General features: G+C 40.4%; 1 protein-coding gene across 4 annotated transcripts in view; it reads left to right on the forward strand.

Annotated features, from left to right (window-relative positions):
- Window positions 1–22,531, forward strand: part of Gm7827 (predicted gene 7827) — a 79,756-nt gene that overhangs the window by 20,181 nt on the left and 37,044 nt on the right. For 2 of the 4 annotated variants that reach the window (XM_017312932.2, XM_017312933.2), the window contains exons 4-7: window positions 131–173; window positions 13,223–13,533; window positions 13,930–14,000; window positions 14,574–14,626. In XM_017312932.2, the coding sequence (XP_017168421.1) occupies window positions 148–173; window positions 13,223–13,533; window positions 13,930–14,000; window positions 14,574–14,626 (461 nt within the window). In that variant the 5' untranslated portion in view covers window positions 131–147. The other 2 variants (XM_017312935.2, XM_017312936.2) reach the window with 2 other exon arrangements.

The raw sequence follows: 22,531 nt of genomic DNA on the forward strand, positions 1-22,531 counted from the left end.
AGTTTACTGGATAGTTAGCCTGGGGTTTTTCTCCATGAACAAGAGATCCAGCCACACATCTAATGTTGAAAGAAGGTTGCATATTTGCATTCTAATGGCTCCCTGACAAACCTCCCATTGTTGTTTCTAGGTGTTCAAAAGCAGAAGATGTCAGGTATACTTCCTGTATCAAGGTAAAATACTTCTCTGTGAAATCAAGTTTCTTATGAATTGTCTTAATTCAGCAGTAGTCTAATATCCCAGTTTTATATGGAAATGTGATTCAGAGAAAACCGTATTGTAGATGTGGAACTTTCTATCAATTGCAAGTGAGCAGTAAGTCCTTATGGGTAGTAGTGGCCCAATATGAGAATGGACTCAAGAGACATAGGGAGTGAAGACTGAGTGCAGGTCTCACATAATAGAAGGTGTTTGATGTTTGACAAAGTAATGTTTGCAGAAATGAATACACATTAGACTGATTTTAAAAAGTGACTGTGATAATAGACCAGAATACCATTTAGTAAGTCCAGATATTTCAATGATCCAGGAATCTCCAAAGTGCCTTTACCCTCAGCAGAATGCCCATAAGTTTTATCTACCCTTGGGCACTCCTATTTCAGGATCATATATGAGAGCCTCTCTTTGGTTTCTCTCTTTCGTCTGTGTTTCGACTGAGAAGAAATTGTGGATATTTAGCAATTATGTTCATCAAATTTGCCTCATGAAGAGATTAGAGCATTTTCTATTTGATTCTTATAAGGGTATGTAGAAAGTTCTTCATCTAGTTAAACAATAACTCTCCTTCCCCAGTTAGCCAGCATTTCTAGAGGCAGAGAGTCAATTACTATATACTTCCATATAAGTTCTTTTTCTATTTTTGAAATTTACATGTATATTCTTTGTGCCATATTCAAACACTTAAATGTTGTAGTGTTTTGTTTAGATACTTCCATATTCAGTATGAGTCTACTTTATCACTATGAGATGCTGGAGTTTAGGAAACTTGTTTCTGTATAACCTGTAGCCCTAGAGTGAGGTTCTGTGTGAATGATAAGTGACATTTTAATGATTTTTGAATGTGACTCAGTGCTACAGTGTGTTTCTATAAAGCAGTTCCACAGGTCCTATGGTAAGGACAGCAGTGGCAATTTAACTGGCATTTATTTATAAATGGGAAAATGTGCATTTTATGCCCCCCCCCAGCAATGGAGGAAAAAGACTGCCAAAAGAGGTTTCATTAATATTAATGATCATCTTATATAAAATGTAGAAAAATTGGCACATAATGAATTAAGCTTAGTCTCAACCGGAAGAAAAGTGTCCCGTTTCTCATTTCATGATTTTCTCTTAATCTAGTCTAGCCTAAATATTTTTACATCTTTTATTTCTTTTCCATTTTTATTAGGTATTTAGCTCATTTACATTTCCAATGCTATACCAAAAGGCCCCCGTAGCCATCCACCCCCACTCCCGCTTTTTGGCCCTGGCGTTCCCCTGTACTGGGGCATATAAAGTTTGCGTGTCCAATGGGCCTCTCTTTCCAGTGATGGCCGACTAGGCCATCTTTTGATACATATGCAGCTAGAGTCAAGAGCTCTGGGGTACTGGTTAGTTCATAATGTTGTTCCACCTATAGGGTTGCAGATCCCTTTAGCTCCTTGGGTACTTTCTCTAGCTCCTCCATTGGGAGCCCGGTGATCCATCCATTAGCTGACTGTGAGCATCCACTTCTGTGTTTGCTAGGCCCCGGCATAGTCTCACAAGAGACAGCTACATCTGGGTCCTTTCGATAAAATCTTGCTAGTGTATGCAATGGTGTCAGCGTTTGGATGCTGATTATGGGGTGGATCCCTGGATATGGCAGTCTCTAGATGGTTCATCCTTTTGTCTCAGCTCCAAACTTTGTCTCTGTAACTCCTTCCAAGGGTGTTTTGTTCCCACTTCTAAGGAGGGGCATAGTGTCCACACTTCAGTCTTCATTTTTCTTGAGTTTCATGTGTTTAGGAAATTGTATCTTATATCTTGGGTATCCTAGGATTTGGGCTAATATCCACTTATCAGTGAGTATATATTCTGTGAGTTCCTTTGTGAATGTGTTACCTCACTCAGGATGATGCCCTCCAGGTCCATCCATTTGGTTAGGAATTTCATAAATTCATTCTTTTTAATAGCTGAGTAGTACTCCATTGTGTAGATGTACCACATTTTCTGTATCCATTCCTCTGTTGAGGGGCATCTGGGTTCTTTCCAGCTTCTGGCTATTATAAATAAGGCTGCTATGAACATAGTGGAGCATGTGTCCTTCTTACCAGTTGGGGCATCTTCTGGATATATGCCCAGGAGAGGTATTGCTGGATCCTCCGGTAATACTATGTCCAATTTTCTGAGGAACTGCCAGACTGATTTCCAGAGTGGTTGTACAAGCTTGCAATCCCACCAACAATGGAGGAGTGTTCCCCTTTTCCACATCTTCACCAGCATCTGCTGTCACCTGAATTTTTGATCTTAGCCATTCTGACTGGAGTGAAGTGGAATCTCAGTGTTGTTTTGATTTGCATTTCCCTGATGATTAAGGATGTTGAACATTTTTTCAGGTGCTTCTCTGCCATTCGGTATTCCTCAGGTGAGAATTCTTTGTTCAGTTCTGAGCCCCATTTTTTAATGGGGTTATTTGATTTTCTGAAGTCCAACTTCTTGAGTTCTTTATAAATGTTGGATATTAGTCCCCTATCTGATTTAGGATAGGTAAAGATCCTTTCCCAATCTGTTGGTGGTCTTTTTTTCTTATTGACGGTGTCTTTTGCCTTGCAGAAACTTTGGAGTTTCATTAGGTCCCATTTGTCAATTCTCTATCTTACAGCACAAGCCATTGCTGTTCTGTTCAGGAATTTTTCCCCTGTGCCCATATCTTCAAGGCTTTTCCCCACTTTCTCCTCTATAAGTTTCAGTGTTTCTGGTTTTATGTGAAGTTCCTTGATCCACTTAGAATTGACCTTAGTACAAGGAGATAAGTATGGATCGATTCGCATTCTTCTACATGATAACAACCAGTTGTGCCAGCACCAATTGTTGAAAATGCAGTCTTTCTTCCACTGGATGGTTTTAGCTCCCTTGTCGAAGATCAAGTGACCATAGGTGTGTGGGTTCATTTCTGGGTCTTCAATTCTATTCCCTTGGTCTACTTGTCTGTCTCTATACCAGTACCATGCAGTTTTTATCACAATTGCTCTGTAATAAAGCTTTAGATCAGGCATGGTGATTCCACCAGAGGTTCTTTTATCCTTGAGAAGAGTTTTTGCTATCCTAGGTTTTTTGTTATTCCAGATGAATTTGCAAATTGCTCCTTCTAATTCGTTGAAGAATTGAGTTGGAATTTTGATGGGGATTGCATTGAATCTGTAGATTGCTTTTGGCAAGATAGCCATTTTTACAATGTTGATCCTGCCAATCCATGAGCATGGGAGATCTTTCCATCTTCTGAGATCTTCTTTAATTTCTTTCTTCAGGGACTTGAAGTTTTTATCATACAGATCTTTGACTTCCTTAGTTAGAGTCACGCCAAGATATTTTATATTATTTGTGACTATTGAGAAGGGTGTTGTTTCCCTAATTTCTTTCTCAGCCTGTTTATTCTTTGTGTAGAGAAAGGCCATTGACTTGTTTGAGTTAATTTTATATCCAGCTACTTCACCGAAGCTGTTTATCAGGTTTAGGAGTTCTCTGGTGGAATTTTTAGGGTCACTTATATATACTATCATATCATCTGCAAAAAGTGATATTTTGACTTCCTCTTTTCCAATTTGTATCCCCTTGATCTCCTTTTGTTGTCGAATTGCTCTGGCTAATACTTCAAGTACTATGTTGAAAAGGTAGGGAGAAAGTGGGCAGCCTTGTCTAGTCCCTGATTTTAGTGGGATTGCTTCCAGCTTCTCTCCATTTACTTTGATGTTGGCTACTGGTTTGCTGTAGATTGCTTTTATCATGTTTAGGTATGGGCCTTGAATTCCTGATCTTTCCAAAACTTTTATCATGAATGGGTGTTGGATCTTGTCAAATGCTTTTTCTGCATCTAACGAGATGATCATGTGGTTTTTGTCTTTGAGTTTGTTTATATAATGGATTACATTGATGGATTTTTGTATATTAAACCATCCCTGCATCCCTGGAATAAAACCTACTTGGTCAGGATGGATGATTGTTTTAATGTGTTCTTGGATTCGGTTAGTGAGAATTTTATTAAGGATTTTTTCATCGATATTCATAAGAGAAATTGGTCTGAAGTTCTCTATCTTTGTTGGATCTTTCTGTGGTTTAGGTATCAGAGTAATAGTGGCTTCATAAAATGAGTTGGGTAGAGTACCTTCTACTTCTATCTTGTGAAATAGTTTGTGCAAAACTGGAATTAGATCTTCTTTGAAGGTCTGATAGAACTCTGCACTAAGCCCGTCTGTTCCTGGGCTTTTTTTTGGCTGGGAGACTATTAATAACTTCTTCTATTTCTTTAGGGATATGGGACTGTTTAGAAGGTCAACCTGATCCTAATTCAACTTTGGTACCTGGTATCTGTCCAGAGATTTGTCCATTTCATCCAGGTACTCCAGTTTTGTTGAGTATAGCCTTTTATAGAAGGATCTGATGCTGCTTTGGATTTCTTCAGGATCTGTTGTTATGTCTCCCTTTTCATTTCTGATTTTGTTAATTAGGATTTTGTCCCTGTGCCCTCTAGTGAGTCTAGCTAAGGGTTTATCTATCTTGTTGATTTTCTCAAAGAACCAACTCCTCGTTTGGTTAATTCTTTGAATAGTTCTTCTTGTTTCCACTTGGTTGATTTCACCCCTGAGTTTGATTATTTCCTGCTGTCTACTCCTCTTGAGTGAATTTGCTTCCTTTTTTTCTAGAGCTTTTAGATGTGTTGTCAAGCTGCTAGTATGTGCTCTCTCCCGTTTCTTCTTGGAGGCACTCAGAGCTATGAGTTTCCCTCTTAGAAATGCTTTCATTGTGTCCCAAAGGTTTGGGTACGTTGTGGCTTCATTTTTATTAAACTCTAAAAAGTCTTTAATTTCTTTCTTTATTCCTTCCTTGACCAAGGTATCATTGAGAAGAGTGTTGTTCAGTTTCCACGTGAATATTGGCTTTCCATTATTTATGTTGTTATTGAAGATCAGTCTTAGGCCATGGTGGTCTGATAGGATACATGGGACAATTTCAATATTTTTGTATCTGTTGAGGCCTGTTTTGTGACCAATTATATGGTCAATTTTGGAGAAGGTCCCGTGAGGTGCTGAGAAGAAGGTATATCCTTTTGTTTTAGGATAAAATGTTCTGTAGATATCTGTCAGGTCCATTTGTTTCATAACTTCTGTTAGTTTCACTGTGTCCCTGTTTAGTTTCTGTTTCCACGATCTGTCCATTGATGAAAGTGGTGTGTTGAAGTCTCCCACTATTATTGTGTGAGGTGCGATGTGTGCTTTGAGCTTTACTAAAGTGTCTTTAATGAATGTGGCTGCCCTTGCATTTGGACCGTAGATATTCAGAATTGAGAGTTCCTCTTGGAGGATTTTACCTTTGATGAGTATGAGGTGTCCCTCCTTGTCTTTTTTGATAACTTTGGGTTGGAAGTCGATTTTATCCGATATTAGAATGGCTACTCCAGCCTGTTTCTTCAGACCATTTGCTTGGAAAATTGTTTTCCAGCCTTTCACTCTGAGGTAGTGTCTGTCTTTTTCCCTGAGATGGATTTCCTGTAAGCAGCAGAATGTTGGGTACTGTTTGTGTAGCCAGTCTGTTAGTCTATGTCTTTTTATTGGGGAATTGAGTCCATTGATATTAAGAGATATTAAGGAAAAGTAATTGTTGCTTCCTATTATTTTTGTTGTTGCAGTTGGCATTCTGTTCTTGTGGCTGTCTTCTTTTTGGTTTGTTGAGGGATTGCTTTCTTGTTTGTTCTAGGGCGTGATTTCTGTCCTTGTATTGCTTCTTTTCTGTTATTATCCTTTGAAGGGCTGGATTCGTGGAAAGATATTGTGTGAATTTGGTTTTGTCGTGGAATACTTTGGTTTCTCCATCTATGGTAATTGAGAGTTTGGCCGGGTATAGTAGCCTGGGCTGGCATTTGTGTTCTCTTAGTGTCTGTATAACATCTGTCCAGGCTCTTCTGGCTTTCATAGTCTCTGGTGAAAAGTCTGGTGTAATTCTGATAGGCTTGCCTTTATATGTTACTTGACCTTTCTTCCTTACTGCTTTTAATATTCTCTCTTTATTTAGTGCATTTGTTGTTCTGATTATTATGTGTCGGGAGGAATTTCTTTTCTGGTCCAGTCTATTTGGAGTTCTGTAGGCTTCTTGTATGATTATGGGCATCTCTTTCTTTATGTTTGGGAAGTTTTCTTCAATTATTTTGTTGAAGATATCAGCTGGCCCTTTAAGTTGAAAATCTTCATTCTCATCTACTCCTATTATCCGTAGATTTGGTCTTCTCATTGTGTCCTGGATTTCCTGGATGTTTTGAGTTAGGATCCTTTTGAATTTTGTATTTTCTTTGACTGTTGTGTCGTTCTCTATGGAATCTTCTGCACCTGAGATTCTCTCTTCCATTTCTTGTATTCTGTTGCTGATGCTCGCATCTATGGTTCCAGATCTCTTTCCTAGGGTTTCTATCTCCAGCGTTGCCTCGCTTTGGGTTTTCTTTATTGTGTCTACTTCCCTTTTTAATTCTAGTATGGTTTTGTTCATTTCCATCACCTGTTTGGATGTGTTTTCCTGTTTTTCTTTAAGGACTTCTACCTGTTTGGTTGTGTTTTCCTGCTTTTCTTTAAGGGCCTGTAAGTCTTTAGCAGTGCTCTCCTGTAATTCTTTAAGTGACTTATGAAAGTCCTTCTTGATGTCCTCTATCATCATCATGAGAAATGTTTTTAAATCTGGGTCTAGATTTTCGGTTGTGTTGTGGTGCCCAGGACTAGGTGGGGTGGGAGTGCTGCGTTCTGATGATGGTGAGCGGTCTTGATTTCTGTTAGTAGAATTCTTACATTTGCTTTTTCCATCTGGTAATCTCTGAAGCTAGCTGTTATAGTTGTCTCTGTTAAGAGCTTCTTCTTCAGGTGACTCTGTTAGCCTCTATAAGCAGACCTGGGAGGGTAGCTCTCTCCTTAGTTTCAGTGGGCAGAGTATTCTCTGCAGGCAAGCTCTCTTCTTGCTGGGAAGGTACCCAGATATCTGGTGTTCGAACCGGACTCCTGGCAGGAGTTGTGTTCCACTCACTAGAGGTGTTAGGATCCTGTGTGGAATCCTGTGTGGGCCCTTGCGGGTGTCGGGCGACTCCGCTGGCAAGGTACCCTGGGGCTCAAGTGGAGCGGAAGGGGCTTGTGCCCCAGGTCAGGCCCGGGTAGTCCGCTTCCCTATTTACCGCAGTCTCAGGTTCCTTCGAGACTGGATTGGGGCAGGGGCTGTGTTCCACTCACCAGAGGTCTTAGGATCCCGTGGGGAATCCTGTGTGGGCCCTTGGGGGTGTTGGGCGAGACTCCGCTGGCAAGGTACCTCGGGGCTCGAGTGGAGCAGAAGGGGCTTGTGCCCCAGGTCAGGCCCGGGTAGTCCGCTCTATTTTACATCTTAATGATATCCTAGTAATTTGAAAATAGATAAGCATATTAGAAGATATTTCATGCTTAATTATAGTTTTTATCAGTGTTTTCAGACAGTCTTAGGCAACTTGTGTGAGCCTGTCCTATGCACCTCCTCCAATTGGTCATGGCAAATAGGTTGAGAACCACTGTGTTAAAATGTAAGTGATAGGAAATTAGACTATGGAAACAAGAAAGAAACAAAAAAAAAATGAGTATGTTTGTAACACAGTGAGAATTCATAAAATGACAGAAAGTAGATAATACAGGCTCCTGGAAGTAGGTACAGTCAACATGGAAGCAACCAACATATTTGTGTTTCTCTTTTTAGATTGACTGACTTAAAGTGTGTGAATGCTTTGCATGTGTATTTTGTCTGTGTCCCATGTGTGTGTGTGCTTCCCACAGACATCAGAAGAGGTTATTTTGTCCCCTGGTCTTGGTGTTCCAGAATTTTGTCAGCAAATGTTTATGTATTACAAATGAAACCCAGGTGCTAGGCAAGAGCAATACTTGTTTAAAACTCATCAGCCCCCTTTTCCAGCTCCTAGAGTGAATGTGTTTGATATGAAAACGATTAAAAGTATCATAAGGGGAAAAAAGTAGTCAGTCTTAGGATATTTTTAACTTCCTGGACCCAGGCCTCAGCCTTCACATTTTACCTATTGAAGTCCAAAGGACTAATAGGCAGAGTGTGCACAATAGGAGGCTTAGTATGCTGGGCACACCTTTAATTTATGAACTCATAAAGCAGGCAGGATGGTCTCTGTCAGTTCAAAGACACCCTGTTCTTTTTTGATATGAGGAGTAGAGGAAGGCAAGGTGAATTGTGGGTATCAAATGATAACTAATAGGAGTCAGTCTTCTCCTTCCACTATTTCAGTCTCAGGTATCAAGTTCAAGCTGTTTGTCATGGTGACAAGTACCTTTATCTACTTAGCCATCTCGATGACCCTGATTTACACATTGACTGAAAATGCTTTAGCATGAACACACACACACACACACACACACACACACACACACACAGAGTATATAAAAAGTGTGTGTTTGTGTGCGTGTTTTGATAACATTACACACCTGTTACCCAGTGCATGGGAGGGTCAGACAGAGAGAGATGTGTTCTCCTGGGTTTGAATACTTGGCCACACTTTGGGAGAGGGTTTAACATTCAGGAATATGGCCTAGGTAGCACAAGGTTGTCAGTGGTAGGTTTTCATGGTTATGACTACATGTGGTACCAGTTCTGTGTTATTTGTTTCCTGGTCTACCAGCATGTGAGAAGCAATAGAATAGTGCCACAAACTGGGACACCCTGTTGCCTTGCTGGAAGTAACTGACTGACTTTCCCATCAGACATTTTGTCACAGCAACTGCAGAAGCAAGTAAAAGAATAATAGCCCTCTTTTCTGTTTTAATCCCCACTGAGAAGTTACAAAGCAAACACAAGGGTCTGTTTGCAGATCTTGCTCACACCACTTTCTTCATTCCCTACTGTTAACAGCTAGCTAATTATCTTAATGTAAACCCTCTAAATTCACCATTAAGAAAGGGGCAGATTAGATGTAATTATTACACCCAGTGAAATCATTAGAAACTGTAAACTTCATATTGTCAGAATCCAAACTCAAATGTTACTTCTTTTTAGCCTAGCTCAATTTAGTTTCTAAATTAATATTAGCTACAATATGTGATGAACCTGAGTAAATTTTGTTCTATAGAGATAATCAAGAAGGTAGAACTCAGGTAATTTTGGAACACAAAAATTCACTTGGCAATCATCTTCTAGTTCAGTGAAAAACCATTAGAGTTTTCAAAACTAACATTCCTAATACAAACACATTTCCCCTAAATAGAATTTTTATGATGATACAGAATGTACATAATAATGGTGAAGGATATGGTAACCACAGAATAGTTACAGTTGGCATGAAATGAAGCAACTTCTTTTATATACCAATTATTAGAATACAATCCACAATATCATCAAAGCCATGATGTATGCCAGGCACTACTTAGCCAAAGGTAGTTTCCATTCTTCAAAGAAATAAACTATGTGATTGAAATAAAAATAGATGCTATTTTCTGATATTAAACTTGCATAAAATCAAACTAACACAAGACTTCCCAGAAGCCTCTGTGGCAATTGCAACGTAATAAGTATAAAATTTAAAAAAAGATGGATCTGAGCCAGATAATAACAGCTCTCTATTTGCATGCTAAGAGACTACCCAATATAAGTCTTTATGAAGAGGTACAGCCATACAGGGATGACAATGACACAGGCATGTTTCAAAGATGCTAACTGGCTTGGGCAAAGGAAAAGTTCTCAGGTCAGTGAGAAATTCATACTTTTCTCCATTTCATTCCCATTCTAAATGGGTAACAACCAACCTCTCTCTGTCTCTGTCTGTCTCTGTCTGTCTGTCTGTCTGTCTGTCTCTGTCTCTCTCCTTTTCCCTTTATTTTAAAACTAGAATATAAATGCATACATATATATATACATGTATATATATACATATTCATATCTACATATATATGTATAAATACATACACACATACATGGACTCATGCATGTACATATACATAAAATATACCAACCAGATGGCTCAGTGGGTTAGTGCACTTGCCTTGGAGCCCTAATAAGCTGAATTTCATCCTGAAAAAAGGAAAAAGTCTGTAATCTCTGCACCTCTAAATCCAGATTGGAGGCTAAGAGAATAGAACAGCCCTGAAAGACAAGCTAGACAGATTAGACCATAGAGAGCAGCAGAAATGGTCAGAGCCTCTTTCTAACTCTGTGGAAGAAGAGAGCCAGCTCCTGAAATTTCCTTCCAGTCTATACACACACACACACACACACACACACACACACACACACACACACACACACACACACACACAAATAGAAACACACAAGAGAGAGAGACAGAGACAGAGAGACACAGAGAGACAGAGAATGGGAAGAAATACACACACAAGCATAACACAGGCAGAGTAATGTAAACACATGTGCACAAACCCCTAAGATAAAGATTATTTTGAATCATGAATTTAAGTATACTGGTAAATAAATGCTGTTAATATACACCTGTTGTGTGACTAACAATTCAGGGAAATCTCTTCAGGGTGCTCTCCTTTATCTTCAGTGTTATCTTCATGGAAGTGGCAGATGTCCTGGAAATTTAACTTTGCATCATATGGTCCTTTATTCTTCTTTAATACCTGTCTCAAGCATATTTACACAATGAGGAAGGGGATAATGAGTCCGGTAACACGTGGTGTATGAAAACGTGCCTATGTCTGAAAATTCCACATGCTTTGCTGTATTCAAGTCCATTTCTCAGTGGATCCAGTGAACTAAATTCTAACATTTGAACAGTTTGAAGACACAGAGATTGCATGCTTCCTCATGCTTTCCCTTTGATCAACAGTGCTGCTTAACTCATTTTGTTGAACCTTCTCTGTGTTATATTGTTTGATGATGCAGAGTATGTTTTGGAGTGTGACTTTTTCATGTAAGTATCATGAAACCTGGTATTGAAGGGCAAAAGTTGGCTGCTAAGTTATGAATTTCTCAGAGATGTAAGGAGCAACAAATATATGGAGACCTTATTTGCCATGCAGCATCAAATCCATTTTCAACACTCACATTTCCTAAGTGTATCTGGTTGAAGCAGTGAGTGCTCTGGGTATCCCATCTAAGCTAGCATTATGGAATTTGATCACTTGTTTTGTGGCCAAATCCACTGGGCAAAACCCCTTCACAGCTTGGAATGAATCCTTCAGACGTTTGAAGTCACTCTTCTGTACCTAGATGATGGTTATGTTAGTTACTTTCTATGGCTGTAAGAAAAGACCATGAGAAAGACAACTTCCAGAAGAAAGGGTGTGTTTGAAGTTGGGCTCATGGTTCCAGTTGGATGCACACATCACCATGATGGTTCAGGCAGCAGGCATGGTACTGAAGCAGCAGCAGAATGATCACATCTTGACCTACACAGGAAAGAGAGAACTTTGTGGAAACGGCACCTGTCTACTGTAATCTTAAAGCCCATCCCAGTTACACATATCCTACAAAAAGGACACAACTCCTAATCCTTTCCAGAATAGGTCAGCCATCTGGAGAGCAAGCATTATATGAGCCTATGGGCCTCTGAGGTGCTGGATCAGGTCATTATATTCATCCTCTCTGTGTAACAACAGTCATGGTGATGCAGGATAGTTGATCATGCTGTGCTTGTGTTTGATTGTGTTGTTTACTCAATAAATTCTTGTCTAGTTATTGTGTGACTCAGCCTTTGCACAGAACTTTAATCTCTCTAGCAAGAATACAGACACTTCCTTAGTAAACACCCTTAATCCTAAACAATCAAGGTAAAGTTAGTTTGTAGAATAAATCACCTTGTTTGAAAGTGATGTCTAATTGCATGACAGAGAAGTTGATGAATCAGAGAAAGTTTTGATTAAATAGGATGTGTCCAACTCTCTCAAGAAGAAAGGAAAGGGAAGCTACTTGAGAGGTAGTGCAGAGAGAAACAGAGAGAGGAGGCATTTTTACCCAGAGAGTTTTAGAGAGATTCATTGAAGAGAGAACCAGCAAGACACGGGTGAAGGCAGAATGAACCAGAGAATATGAAGGAGTCAGAAGATTAGAAAAAAATTTCTAGTTAGTTTGAGGTCAAGTAGAACAAAACATCAACGGCCAAGAGAGAATCCAGGCTGAATCAGTTAGCATGGGGAGCAGCTTTGAGCTAGAACACCTGAGTTGAACCAGTCAGCCAGAGATGAAAAAGAACCTGAAATAACGGTGTGCTCATTCAGCAGTAAGTATGAGAGGCTGACAATATTCTAGGCCTATGCTAAGTTTCACAGAGGCTAGAAGCTTCCAGGACTAGGCCTAGGTTATCATTCAGATGGAGGTAGTAAGCATCAAAGATTACAATTACACCTAGTGCATAAAAGTTACTTTAACATAGAGTAAATAGGTGAGATTTTGGAAGGCATATATAGAATCCATACGTGGAACTCAGCAATTCCCCTCTGCTGTAGGTAGTGACGTACTTTATTCATGCACTTCACAATTCAGCTCCACTGTTCTGATATCCCAGGTATCTAATGGACAACTGTAGAAGATCATTCATTGGGGAAGGGTTAGTGTAGTGCAGAAGAGAGAGGTTCCTTTTGTTCTCAAAGCACCTCACTGCCCTATTCACCTCATCTGGCTGGAATTCCAAATTCAGGTCATAAAGACAGGAGAAGACACATTTTGTCCTTTCTTTTTATATCTTTCCATTTTGCAGAGAATGATGATGTGAGGTAGCAAAGAGCAGAAGATAAAAGCATAACACTAAGCAGGTCCCCATTAAAGATTTCTAGATACTCTGGGCCTTTTACTCATCATGCAGAAAGGAAGCAGAGGTTGTTGAATATCAGATAGTGTCCTTAGTGATGAAGTAGGTCTGAATACAGAAACATTTTGGGGAATATAAATCAAGATTCTGACATTAGCAGACAGGTGATAAAATGAATAAAATCAGTGAAACTTTAAATCAAAAGTAACATTGCCAATTTTCCTTATAGGTGCGAGGAAATAAACCACCTATTTTCTGTCCCTTTCCTAGGAAGCATAGAATTCATGTGCTTGAGGCTCCTGGTGACATTGAGCCAACTCAATCCACAAGTGCTGCTGACTGCAGGGCTCCTGCTGACATAGAACCAACTCCTTCACAACTTGCTCCTGGCAGGGGTGCTCCTGCTGATGTTGAGCCAACTCATTCCACCTGTGCTGCTGACACCAGGATTCCTGCTGAAATAGAACCAAGTCCTTCACAATGTGCTCCTGACAGTCCTGCTCCTTCTGATATTGAGAAAATTCATTCCCCATGTCCTTCTGACAGTTCTGAATCTGATGAAAAACATGACTCAGAAACAGGTAGTGACATTGGGTTGGATTCATAACTGATTCAGATTTTTACATGGAGCATGCAAGGGCCACACCCCATTGTGACCCAGAGCCTACTCCTGGTACCTGCACTTGCTGTTCCCTAGATTCCATTGAAAGAACTGACCTGAATGTTCTGACACTGCTTGGAGCATAAGACAAGTATGCTATTCTTTCTTCAGGTGAGGAACCCAGTCCTTTTCCTGACCTAGATGAAGATCTAGCTGAGAATTTTTATGACGCTTTAGAGTCAGCCGATCACACTGGTTATAGTGGGTCCACTGTCCAGGAACCTGGGTTTTTTTGGGCACCAGATATGCTACTGCTGCCGGTAATGCCCTTGATGTGATTTCTTACATTCCTGTTATCAATGATGACGTGGATTAGAAATCGAATTCAACAAGTGTGGTTTGAAGAAAATGGCCAAGGACCTTCCTCCAACAGAAAAGATAAACCCGGTAAGTTAGACAACAGTACTTACTTAAAATAGATGAACTTTTATTTTAGATAGAAAAGTAGATCTCTTTGGTACTAATAGTCATGATTAATACATTTCAATGCTATTTAAGCATTACCTAGAACCAGAAAAAATTGTTTCCTTTTCCCAACTTAATGAAAATACTTCACATAGTGTAACAAAGCCAGTTTAGACCAACACAACTGACCATGTAAAGTTGATTGGTACTTGGTTGTCTCCCATTCTGGAATGAGGAAATTTTTTTCAGTCCCAGGGAATACCTTGTGTTTTTTGAATGGCTAAGCAGAGAAATCTTCCTGTTAAACATTGGTGTCTATTTATCTCTGCTCTTCTGAACTCTGACTTGTGAGGATTCTATCAGCCTGGAAACAAACATTCCAAAGGAAGCGACATCTGAGAATAAAATTAACAAAACAAGCCTCCACCTTCTCACTGTTTCTCATTACATTGATCCTGATGATAATGACACTGATGCTGCTGCTGCTGCTGCTCCTGACAGTGCCACCAATGATGTGGCTGATGATACTATTGATAATTCTTGCTTTTCTTCTAGATGCCGCTGGAGCTGAACACTCCAACACACACTGACATATCCAGACACAGAGTGTAAGGAAGAAGTTTATTACATATATGTATATATATAAATTTTACAGTAAAATGTTTTATCTGATAGAAGACTGAAGTCAAAAATTATTGTTTTATTGGAGTCTTAGTTGTGCCATGTGATGTTTTCTGGAAAAATGTTTTTTTATTTGTTTTTATTTTTCACTTGTTTATTTCCCATCCTGCTCACTGCTCCCTCCCAGTCAGTCTCTCCCACAATCCTTGCCCCTTCTTACCCTCCCATTGTCCTCTTGAGTGGGTGGAGGCCCCCTGGTCATCTCTCAACCCTGGAATATGAAATCTCTGTGAGGCTAGGTGCTTCCGCTCCTACTGAGTCCAGTCAAGGCAGTCCAGCTAGAACAGCATATCCCGCATTCAGGTGACAACCTTTGAGATAGCCCCTGCTCCAGGTTTTTTTTTTTTTTGTTGTTGGTTTTTTTTTTTTTTTGACTGAAGTCCAAGCTGCACATAAGCTACTTATGTGCATGTAAACTTAGAGCCAAACTGTGTATGTTCTTTGGTTGATGGTTCAGTCTCTGAGAGCCCAAAGGGTTCATGTTAGCTTGTGGGATAAAGGGTGGCCTACATCTGGCTCAGGGCTTGGGCCCCTGGGTGAGGTGGGATGTGAGCAGTTTTGACTGTGTGCAATGCATGCTGGTGCCAGGAGGGCGTCAGGTTGCAAGAAGCCCTAGGACCCTTCTCCAAGATTAGGGGAGCACAGCCTGAACTTCCTGTAGACCTGCCAGTTGGCTCAGAGTTTCTGGCCTGCAGAGTCGAGGACAACAGGTTCTCAGGCTCTTGGACATTCCAGATGCCACTGGATGCCTCAGAAGAGCTGAGACTGGAGTGGGGGCCTGAGGGCTGGATCTTACCCAGAGCCAAAGGGAAAAGGGGGAGGAGGAGAGCTCCAGCTGGGTCTCCCTCTGGGAGGAGAGTCTTTGGCTTGCCTGGCAGGAAGCATGGCTTGATGGAAACTGTGGCTGGGAGCACAGAGAGGCCTTCTGCAGGAGATTAGACTTGGCTCTTTAGAGGAAGACCTGTTATGTTGTTCACCATGGAGAATTCTGATGAGAAGAAGCAGTCCATTTTTTATTAGATATTTTATTTATTTACATTTCAAATGCTTTCCCCTTTCCTAGTTTCCTCTCTGAAAATCCCCTATCATCCCCTCCCCCTGCTCCCCAACCCACCCACTGCCACTTCCTGACCCTGGCATTCCCCTGTACTGGGTCATAGAATCTTCCCAAGACCAAGGGACTCTCCTCCCATTGATGAGTGACTAGGGCATCCTCTTCTACATATGCAGCTAGAGACACAAGTCCCACCATGTGGGTTTTTTTTTAATTGGTGGTTTAGTCCCAGGGAGCTCTGGGGGTACTGGTTAGTTCATATTGTTGTTCTTCCAGTATAGCTACAGACCCCTTTAGCTCCTTGGGTACTTTCTCTAGCTCCTTCATTGGGGACCCTGTGTTCCATCCAATGAATGACTATGAGCATTCACTTCTGTATTTGTCAGGCACTGGCAGAGCCTCCTAGGAAACACCTATGTTAGGCTCCTATCAGCAAACTCTTGTCATCTGCAATAGGGTCTGTGTTTGGTGGTTGTTCATGAGATGGATCCCTATATAGGGTAGTCTCTGGATGGTCCTTCCTTCAGTCTCTGCTCTGAACGTTGTCTCTGTAACTCCTTCCATGGGTATTTTGTTCCCCCAGCTAAGAAGGACCAAATTGCAGCAGACTATCCCTTCTTTGGGTCTCCTGGCTATGTGAACTGGGTCTCTGGTGGCAAGTATGCAAAGGAATCAATGAATGACAAACAGAAGCAACAAGAGAGAGTGTGTAGAATCTGAGTGTAATGTCACAAAGGGAACATATATAATATAGGTAATATTTATAGAAAAGATAAAACAGCCCTGCCTAGGGTCAGCTAATGACAGGTAAGGATTTCACACCCTAGTCACAATTTGTGCTACTCCTTTGAGCCTTGTGAAAGCTAGCACCAGGGGGTTCTGCTATAGTAGACCTTCTCATGAATAAAGCAATACCACAAACCCCCATATTCCCTAGGCCTTGGTAAATTCTTGCATATGAAAGTAACTTGACTGTACTTTTAAGTATCTGTAGGGAATCTCCATTTGTCAGAAGAATTCACCAACTTGCATCTAATATGCAATGTAGCCTGCTATACCTGGTTGTAGTGAAGATTCTAAGTATACTTTGTTAAGCTTGCCCTGAGATTTCTAACTCTTATAAAGTAAAATACTGTAAGAAAACATACAAGACCCTCCACGATATTGCAGGGACAAATCTGGGGCATTCTAGCTATGGGAATGCCAAGGTTCCAGGAGGCTGAGTTTCCTTGAAACTCTTTGCCTCAGGACTGCTTCCAGGTTTTTGGCCTGTCAAGCGAGACACTACTGGAGTGGATATATTATCAAAGTATCCACACTTTGGTCTTCCTTCTTCTTGAGCTTCATGTGTTTTGCAAATTGTATTTTGGATATTCTGAGGTTCTGAGCTAATATCCACTAATACAAATTGGAAAGGAAGAAGTCAAAATATCACTATTTGTAGATGATATGATAGTATTTATAAGTGACACCCCAAAATTCCACCAGAGAACTCCTAAACCTGATAAACAATTTCAGTGAAGTATCTGAAAACAATATTAACTCAAAGAACTCAGTGGCCTTTCTCTATACAAAGGATAAACAGGCTAAGAAGGAAATTAGGGAAACAACACCCTTTACTATACTCACAAATAATATAAAATACCCTGCTGTGACTCTAACTAAGGAAATGAAAGCTCTGTATAAGAACTTCAAATCTCTGAAGAATGAAATCAAAGAAGATCTCAGAAGATGGAAAGATTTCCCATGCTCATGGATTGGAAGGATTAATATAGTAAAAATGGCTATCTTGCCGAAAGCAATCTACAGATTCAATGCAGTCCCCATCAAAATTCCAACTCAACGCTTCACAGAGTTTGAAAGGGCAATTTGCAAATTCATCTGGAATAACTACCTAGGGTAGCAAAAACTATTCTAAACAATAAAAGAACCTCTGGTGGAATCACCATCTCCTACCTTAAGTCCTACTACAGAGCGATTGTGATAAAAACTGCATGGTACTGGTACATCAACAGACAGACCAATGGAGTAGAACTGAAGACCCAGAAATGAACCCACACACCTATGGTCACTTGATCTTTGACAAAGGAGCTAAAACCATCCAGTGAAAAAAGACAGCATTTTCAACAAATGGTGCTGGCTCAACTGGCAGTTAGCATGTAGAAGAATGTGAATTGATCCATTCTTATCTCCTTCTACAAAGCTCAAGTCTAACTGGATCAAGGAACTCCACATAAAACCAGAGACACTGAAACTTATAGAGGAGAAAGTGGGGAAGAGCCTCGAAGATATGGGCACAGGGGGAATATTCATGGCCAGAACACCAATGGCTTGTGCTGTAAGATCAAGAATTGACAAATGGGACTTCATAAAATTGCAAAACTTCTATAAGGCAAAGGACACTGTCAGTAAGATAAAAAGGCAACCAACAGATTGGGAAAAGATCTTTAACAGTCCATGGTTTTAAAGCATTTATTGTCATGGAGGACTGTTGTGATGAGTGAAACTATACTCTCTTTCTCAGGGCAGGCCTGAGGTTACATACCTTTTGCAGTGAGTAGTGTCTGGGAAGGAGAGCTTAATTGGCTATGCTCTTCAGGCCTTTAGGAACCTCATTAAAATGGTCTTGAGGAGAGGCCTCCTAGGTGTCTAGGATCCTGTTGTCTAGGAGCGTGGCAAAGCACCTACTGTTCCTTGCAGAGTTATCTGCTGTGTCTCTGGGGTTTTTAACCTAGCTCAATCAGAAACTAGGCTGCCTTTCATGGTCCCACATTAGTTGATTCTGTTGTTCTTCGTGTGAAGTTCCTATCCCCTTAGGCACTGCCACCCTTCTTATTTTTCCACAAGAGTCTCCAAGTTCCATCTAATGTTTAGCTGTGGGTGTCTACATCTATTTAAGTCATTGCTGGGTGGATTCTCTCATAGGAAAGTATGTACCAGTATGTGTCTATGAGCATAACAGGGTATCATTAATAGTGTCAGGGACTGTTGCTTGCCCATGGGATGGGTCTCAAGTTTGGTGGGGTTTTGGTTGGCCATTCCCTTAGTCTCTACTCCATCCCCTATTCCTGCATTTCTTTAGACAGGAAAAGTTTTGGGTTAAAAGTTTTGTGGGTGGGTTAATGTCACTATTGCTCCACTGGGGTTCCTGCCTAGCCAGAAGAGGAAGCCTCCCCAGGCTCCATATCGCCAATGCTGAGTCACAGCTAAGCACACCCACAGTGATACTTGTGTGAATCCCCTATCCTATGTCTCCGTCTCTTCCTAAAGTTGCCCCCTCCTTACCATCCCTGTCAGTTGCAGATTTCCATTCATTATCATGGACCCCCCTCCTCCCCACACCAGACAATGAACCCACCTCTCCATCCCTATCTCCTTTCTCATGCAGTTCTCTCCCTCCATCTGCATCCCATGACCATTCAATAGAATCAAACATCCTTTCTTGTGCCCTTCTTCCTATCCAGCCTTCTTGGGTCTGTTGAGTGTAGCATGGGCACACTGTACTTTATGGAATGCATTCTGAGAGGGGAGAGGTTATACTTAGGCTCTTTTTTACTGAGCCTCACTGGATCATTTACCTGCTTTAGGGTCCTGGGCACCTAGACATACGTACTTTAAGACATCAGCTCCCAGGCCTTCTATAAGGAAAACAAAACAAAAAATTCAGTTAGTTTATAAATACTTTCCCATTGTCTCTTTTGAAGAACTGTATTGGATATTTTAACATGACTTAGTTAAAGAAACTACATACATTTTACTTCATTGTATATGCTTAACTTTTGTAGCTTTATATAGAGGAGTATTTTGCTGCTGTTTGTTTTCTATGCACTGTATGCTAGAATTGAGTGAGAAATGCCCTGGAACAGGAGTTATGGACAGTTGTGAGCTGCCATGTGGTGCTAGCACTCAAAACTGAGTGCACTACAAACAAAACTAGAGCTCTTAACTGCTAAGCCATCTCTCCATAATATTCATGTTAATTATACTATGTTATATATAATACGGAAAAATTTATCATAAGATCTATTGTCAACTTTAATGCAAAGACATCACCAAGAATTATTAGTTCAATATCTCCTGTGTTGGCTAATGGACCAAACAAAGACATTTTGAACTGTCACCGTGACCCTGCTCCCCCATACTCACCTTGTGCACATGTGGTGTATGCATTGATACACCTGTGAAGGACAGAGACTGACACTGTCATCCTCTCATTTTCCCGTGTCCCACACATGCGGAGCCTAGTGTGTGGTGGTCAGAGGACTTGCTGCTTGACAGTTCTCTTCTGCCACATTATGGGTTCTGGGGACAGAACTCAGGCCATCAAGCCTCCCTGTGTGTTCCACCCAGTGGTCCCTCAGTTTTAAAGACATGTTCACTCACCCAAATCCCTGGTGTGTTTGATTTACTCTCTTGAAGCACACTGACTCTCAGACTTGCAGGCAAGTAAGCTTTGGGGATCCCCTTATCCCCACATCTTCACTCAGGTTTTCAGGGCAAGTATTTTACCAATTGAGTTTTACCAACCACCCCTGCCCTTTATTCTTATTTCCTATTCTTATTCTGCACTAGGTTATGAAGGGGAACCAATCACACAACTGTAGATTTTCTGTAGTCCCCTTGCTTCTTGATCATTTTGTAGTTCTAAGGGGCTAATTATTCTTTAAGTTGGAGCTTCATATAGATAATACAAGAATAAATTATAAATTATAGTTTCAAGATATTCTTTTGCTCATTGAATGTTTTCTTTAAAAACACTGAATTGTCCAACTGTAGTTTTTCGTTCTATCAGTCCATTTCTTTCCCACACATAATTTAGATAGCTATAGTGTAGAATATAGATTTTACTATCTCCCCAGATCTTCCTATTCTTATATCTTTATGTTCCTCTTCTCAGTCAAGTTTCATACACTCTATAAATTTAAATTATTAAATGGAACGAGCCATACTCTTTGGAACCCTAGTTTCATTTTGCTTAAAGCCTTTTGAATATCAAGCATGGGAGTTGGATAGTATAGGTTACCACTTTGTAGAGATATTTACCCAATTTTTGTATGAGTCCAGGGGCACACTGATGATTTTATGGCAAAGCATGAGGTCCTGCTTTGCTAACATTTAGCACCTGGATTACCATGGACACTTTATCTATTACCTTAGGAGTGTGTTGTGCTCCTGCTGGTAGTGAGGTATGGAAACACTACTCATGGGCATAAAACAAAAGAAATATGGGAATGAAAAAAATCAAAGTATTGATGACATAGGGTTTAGATTTTCATTTGTTATCAAAAATTTATATAGATTCAAGAGATCTGTAGAATTGCATCTATAGGTCATTCCTATGCAAGACCCAAAGCCTGTCAATCATCCACAGGACACACACAACTTATCAAAATCTGTGCAACAACCCCCAACAGCCTGTTAATTATTCATAGGAAAAGCCCACAGCCTGGCAGTCATCCATAAGAAGTGCCCAAGTCCTGTCAACCATCCACTGGAAACGTCCCCAGCCTCAGTCATCTACAAGCAACTAACAGATGTTATCAATCAAATGGACCTATGTAATATGTGTAGAATATTTCACCCCAAATCAAGAGCTTGTAACTTTTTCTCATCACCTTCTGGAAATTTCTCCAAAATTGACCATATAGTTGGTCACAAAGAAAGCCTCATCAGCTACAAGAAAATTGAAATGACCCCTTGCATCCTATCAGAACACAGTAGGTTAAAGCTGGACTTCAATAACAACAGAAAAACCAGAAAGCCTACACACTCGTGGGAACTGAACAACTCTCTACTCAATGATCTCTGGGTCAAGGAAGAAATAAAGAAATTAAAGACTTTCTACAATTCAATGAAAATGAAAGCACAATATACCTGAAATTTAAGGGGCACAATAAAAGTGCTGCTAAGAGGAAAGTTCATAGCACCAATGGCCTCCATAAAGAGATTAGAAAGCCCACATTCCAGAAATTTAAAAGTACGTCTGAAAGCTCTAGTAAAAGAGGCAAACACACACAAAAGGAGTAGACAGCAGGAAACAATCCAAATCAGGACTGAACTCAATCAATTAGACACAAAGAAAACAACACCAAGGATCAACAAAATCAAGAGCTGGTTCTTTGAGAAAATCAACAAGATAGACAAACCCTTAGCCAAACTAAAAGGCATAGAGACAGTATCCAAATAAACAAAATCAGAGGTGATAAAGGAGACATAACAATAGAATATCAGAAAATTCAATGAATTAATAGGTTTTATTGAAAAACCTGTATCCACAAAGTTGGAAAGTCTTAATGAAATGGGCTTTTTTCTTCTAGACACATACCACTTACCAAAGTTAAATCAAAATCAGGTAAACTATTTAAACCGTCTTATACTCCCTGAAGAAGAAAAAGCAGTAACATTCTCACAACCAGCTCTTAACCTCTTGCTCTCTTGCCTCTCTCTTGCTCCTTGTGCCCCCCTCTCTCCCTTCTCCTCTCTCTCCATGTGACCATGACCAGCCTCTATGTCTCTACTTTCTCCTTCTGTCTGCCTTTCTCTGATTCTGCTACCCTCTTAACTCCCCTCCCCATGACCTAAATAAGCTCCATTCTATACTTTAAAAGAAAAAAAAGTCTCATAACTGAAAAGCCCAGGACCAGATGGTTTTAGTGCAGAATTCTACCAGAACTTCCAAGAAGAGCTAATACTCCTCAAACTAGTCCACAAAATAGAAACAGAAGGAACACTGCCAAACTCATGGTATAAGCAACAGTCACCCTGATACCTAAACCAA

This window comes from Mus musculus, chromosome 8 (assembly GCF_000001635.26).
Source record: "Mus musculus strain C57BL/6J chromosome 8, GRCm38.p6 C57BL/6J".
Lineage (NCBI taxonomy): Eukaryota > Metazoa > Chordata > Mammalia > Rodentia > Muridae > Mus > Mus musculus.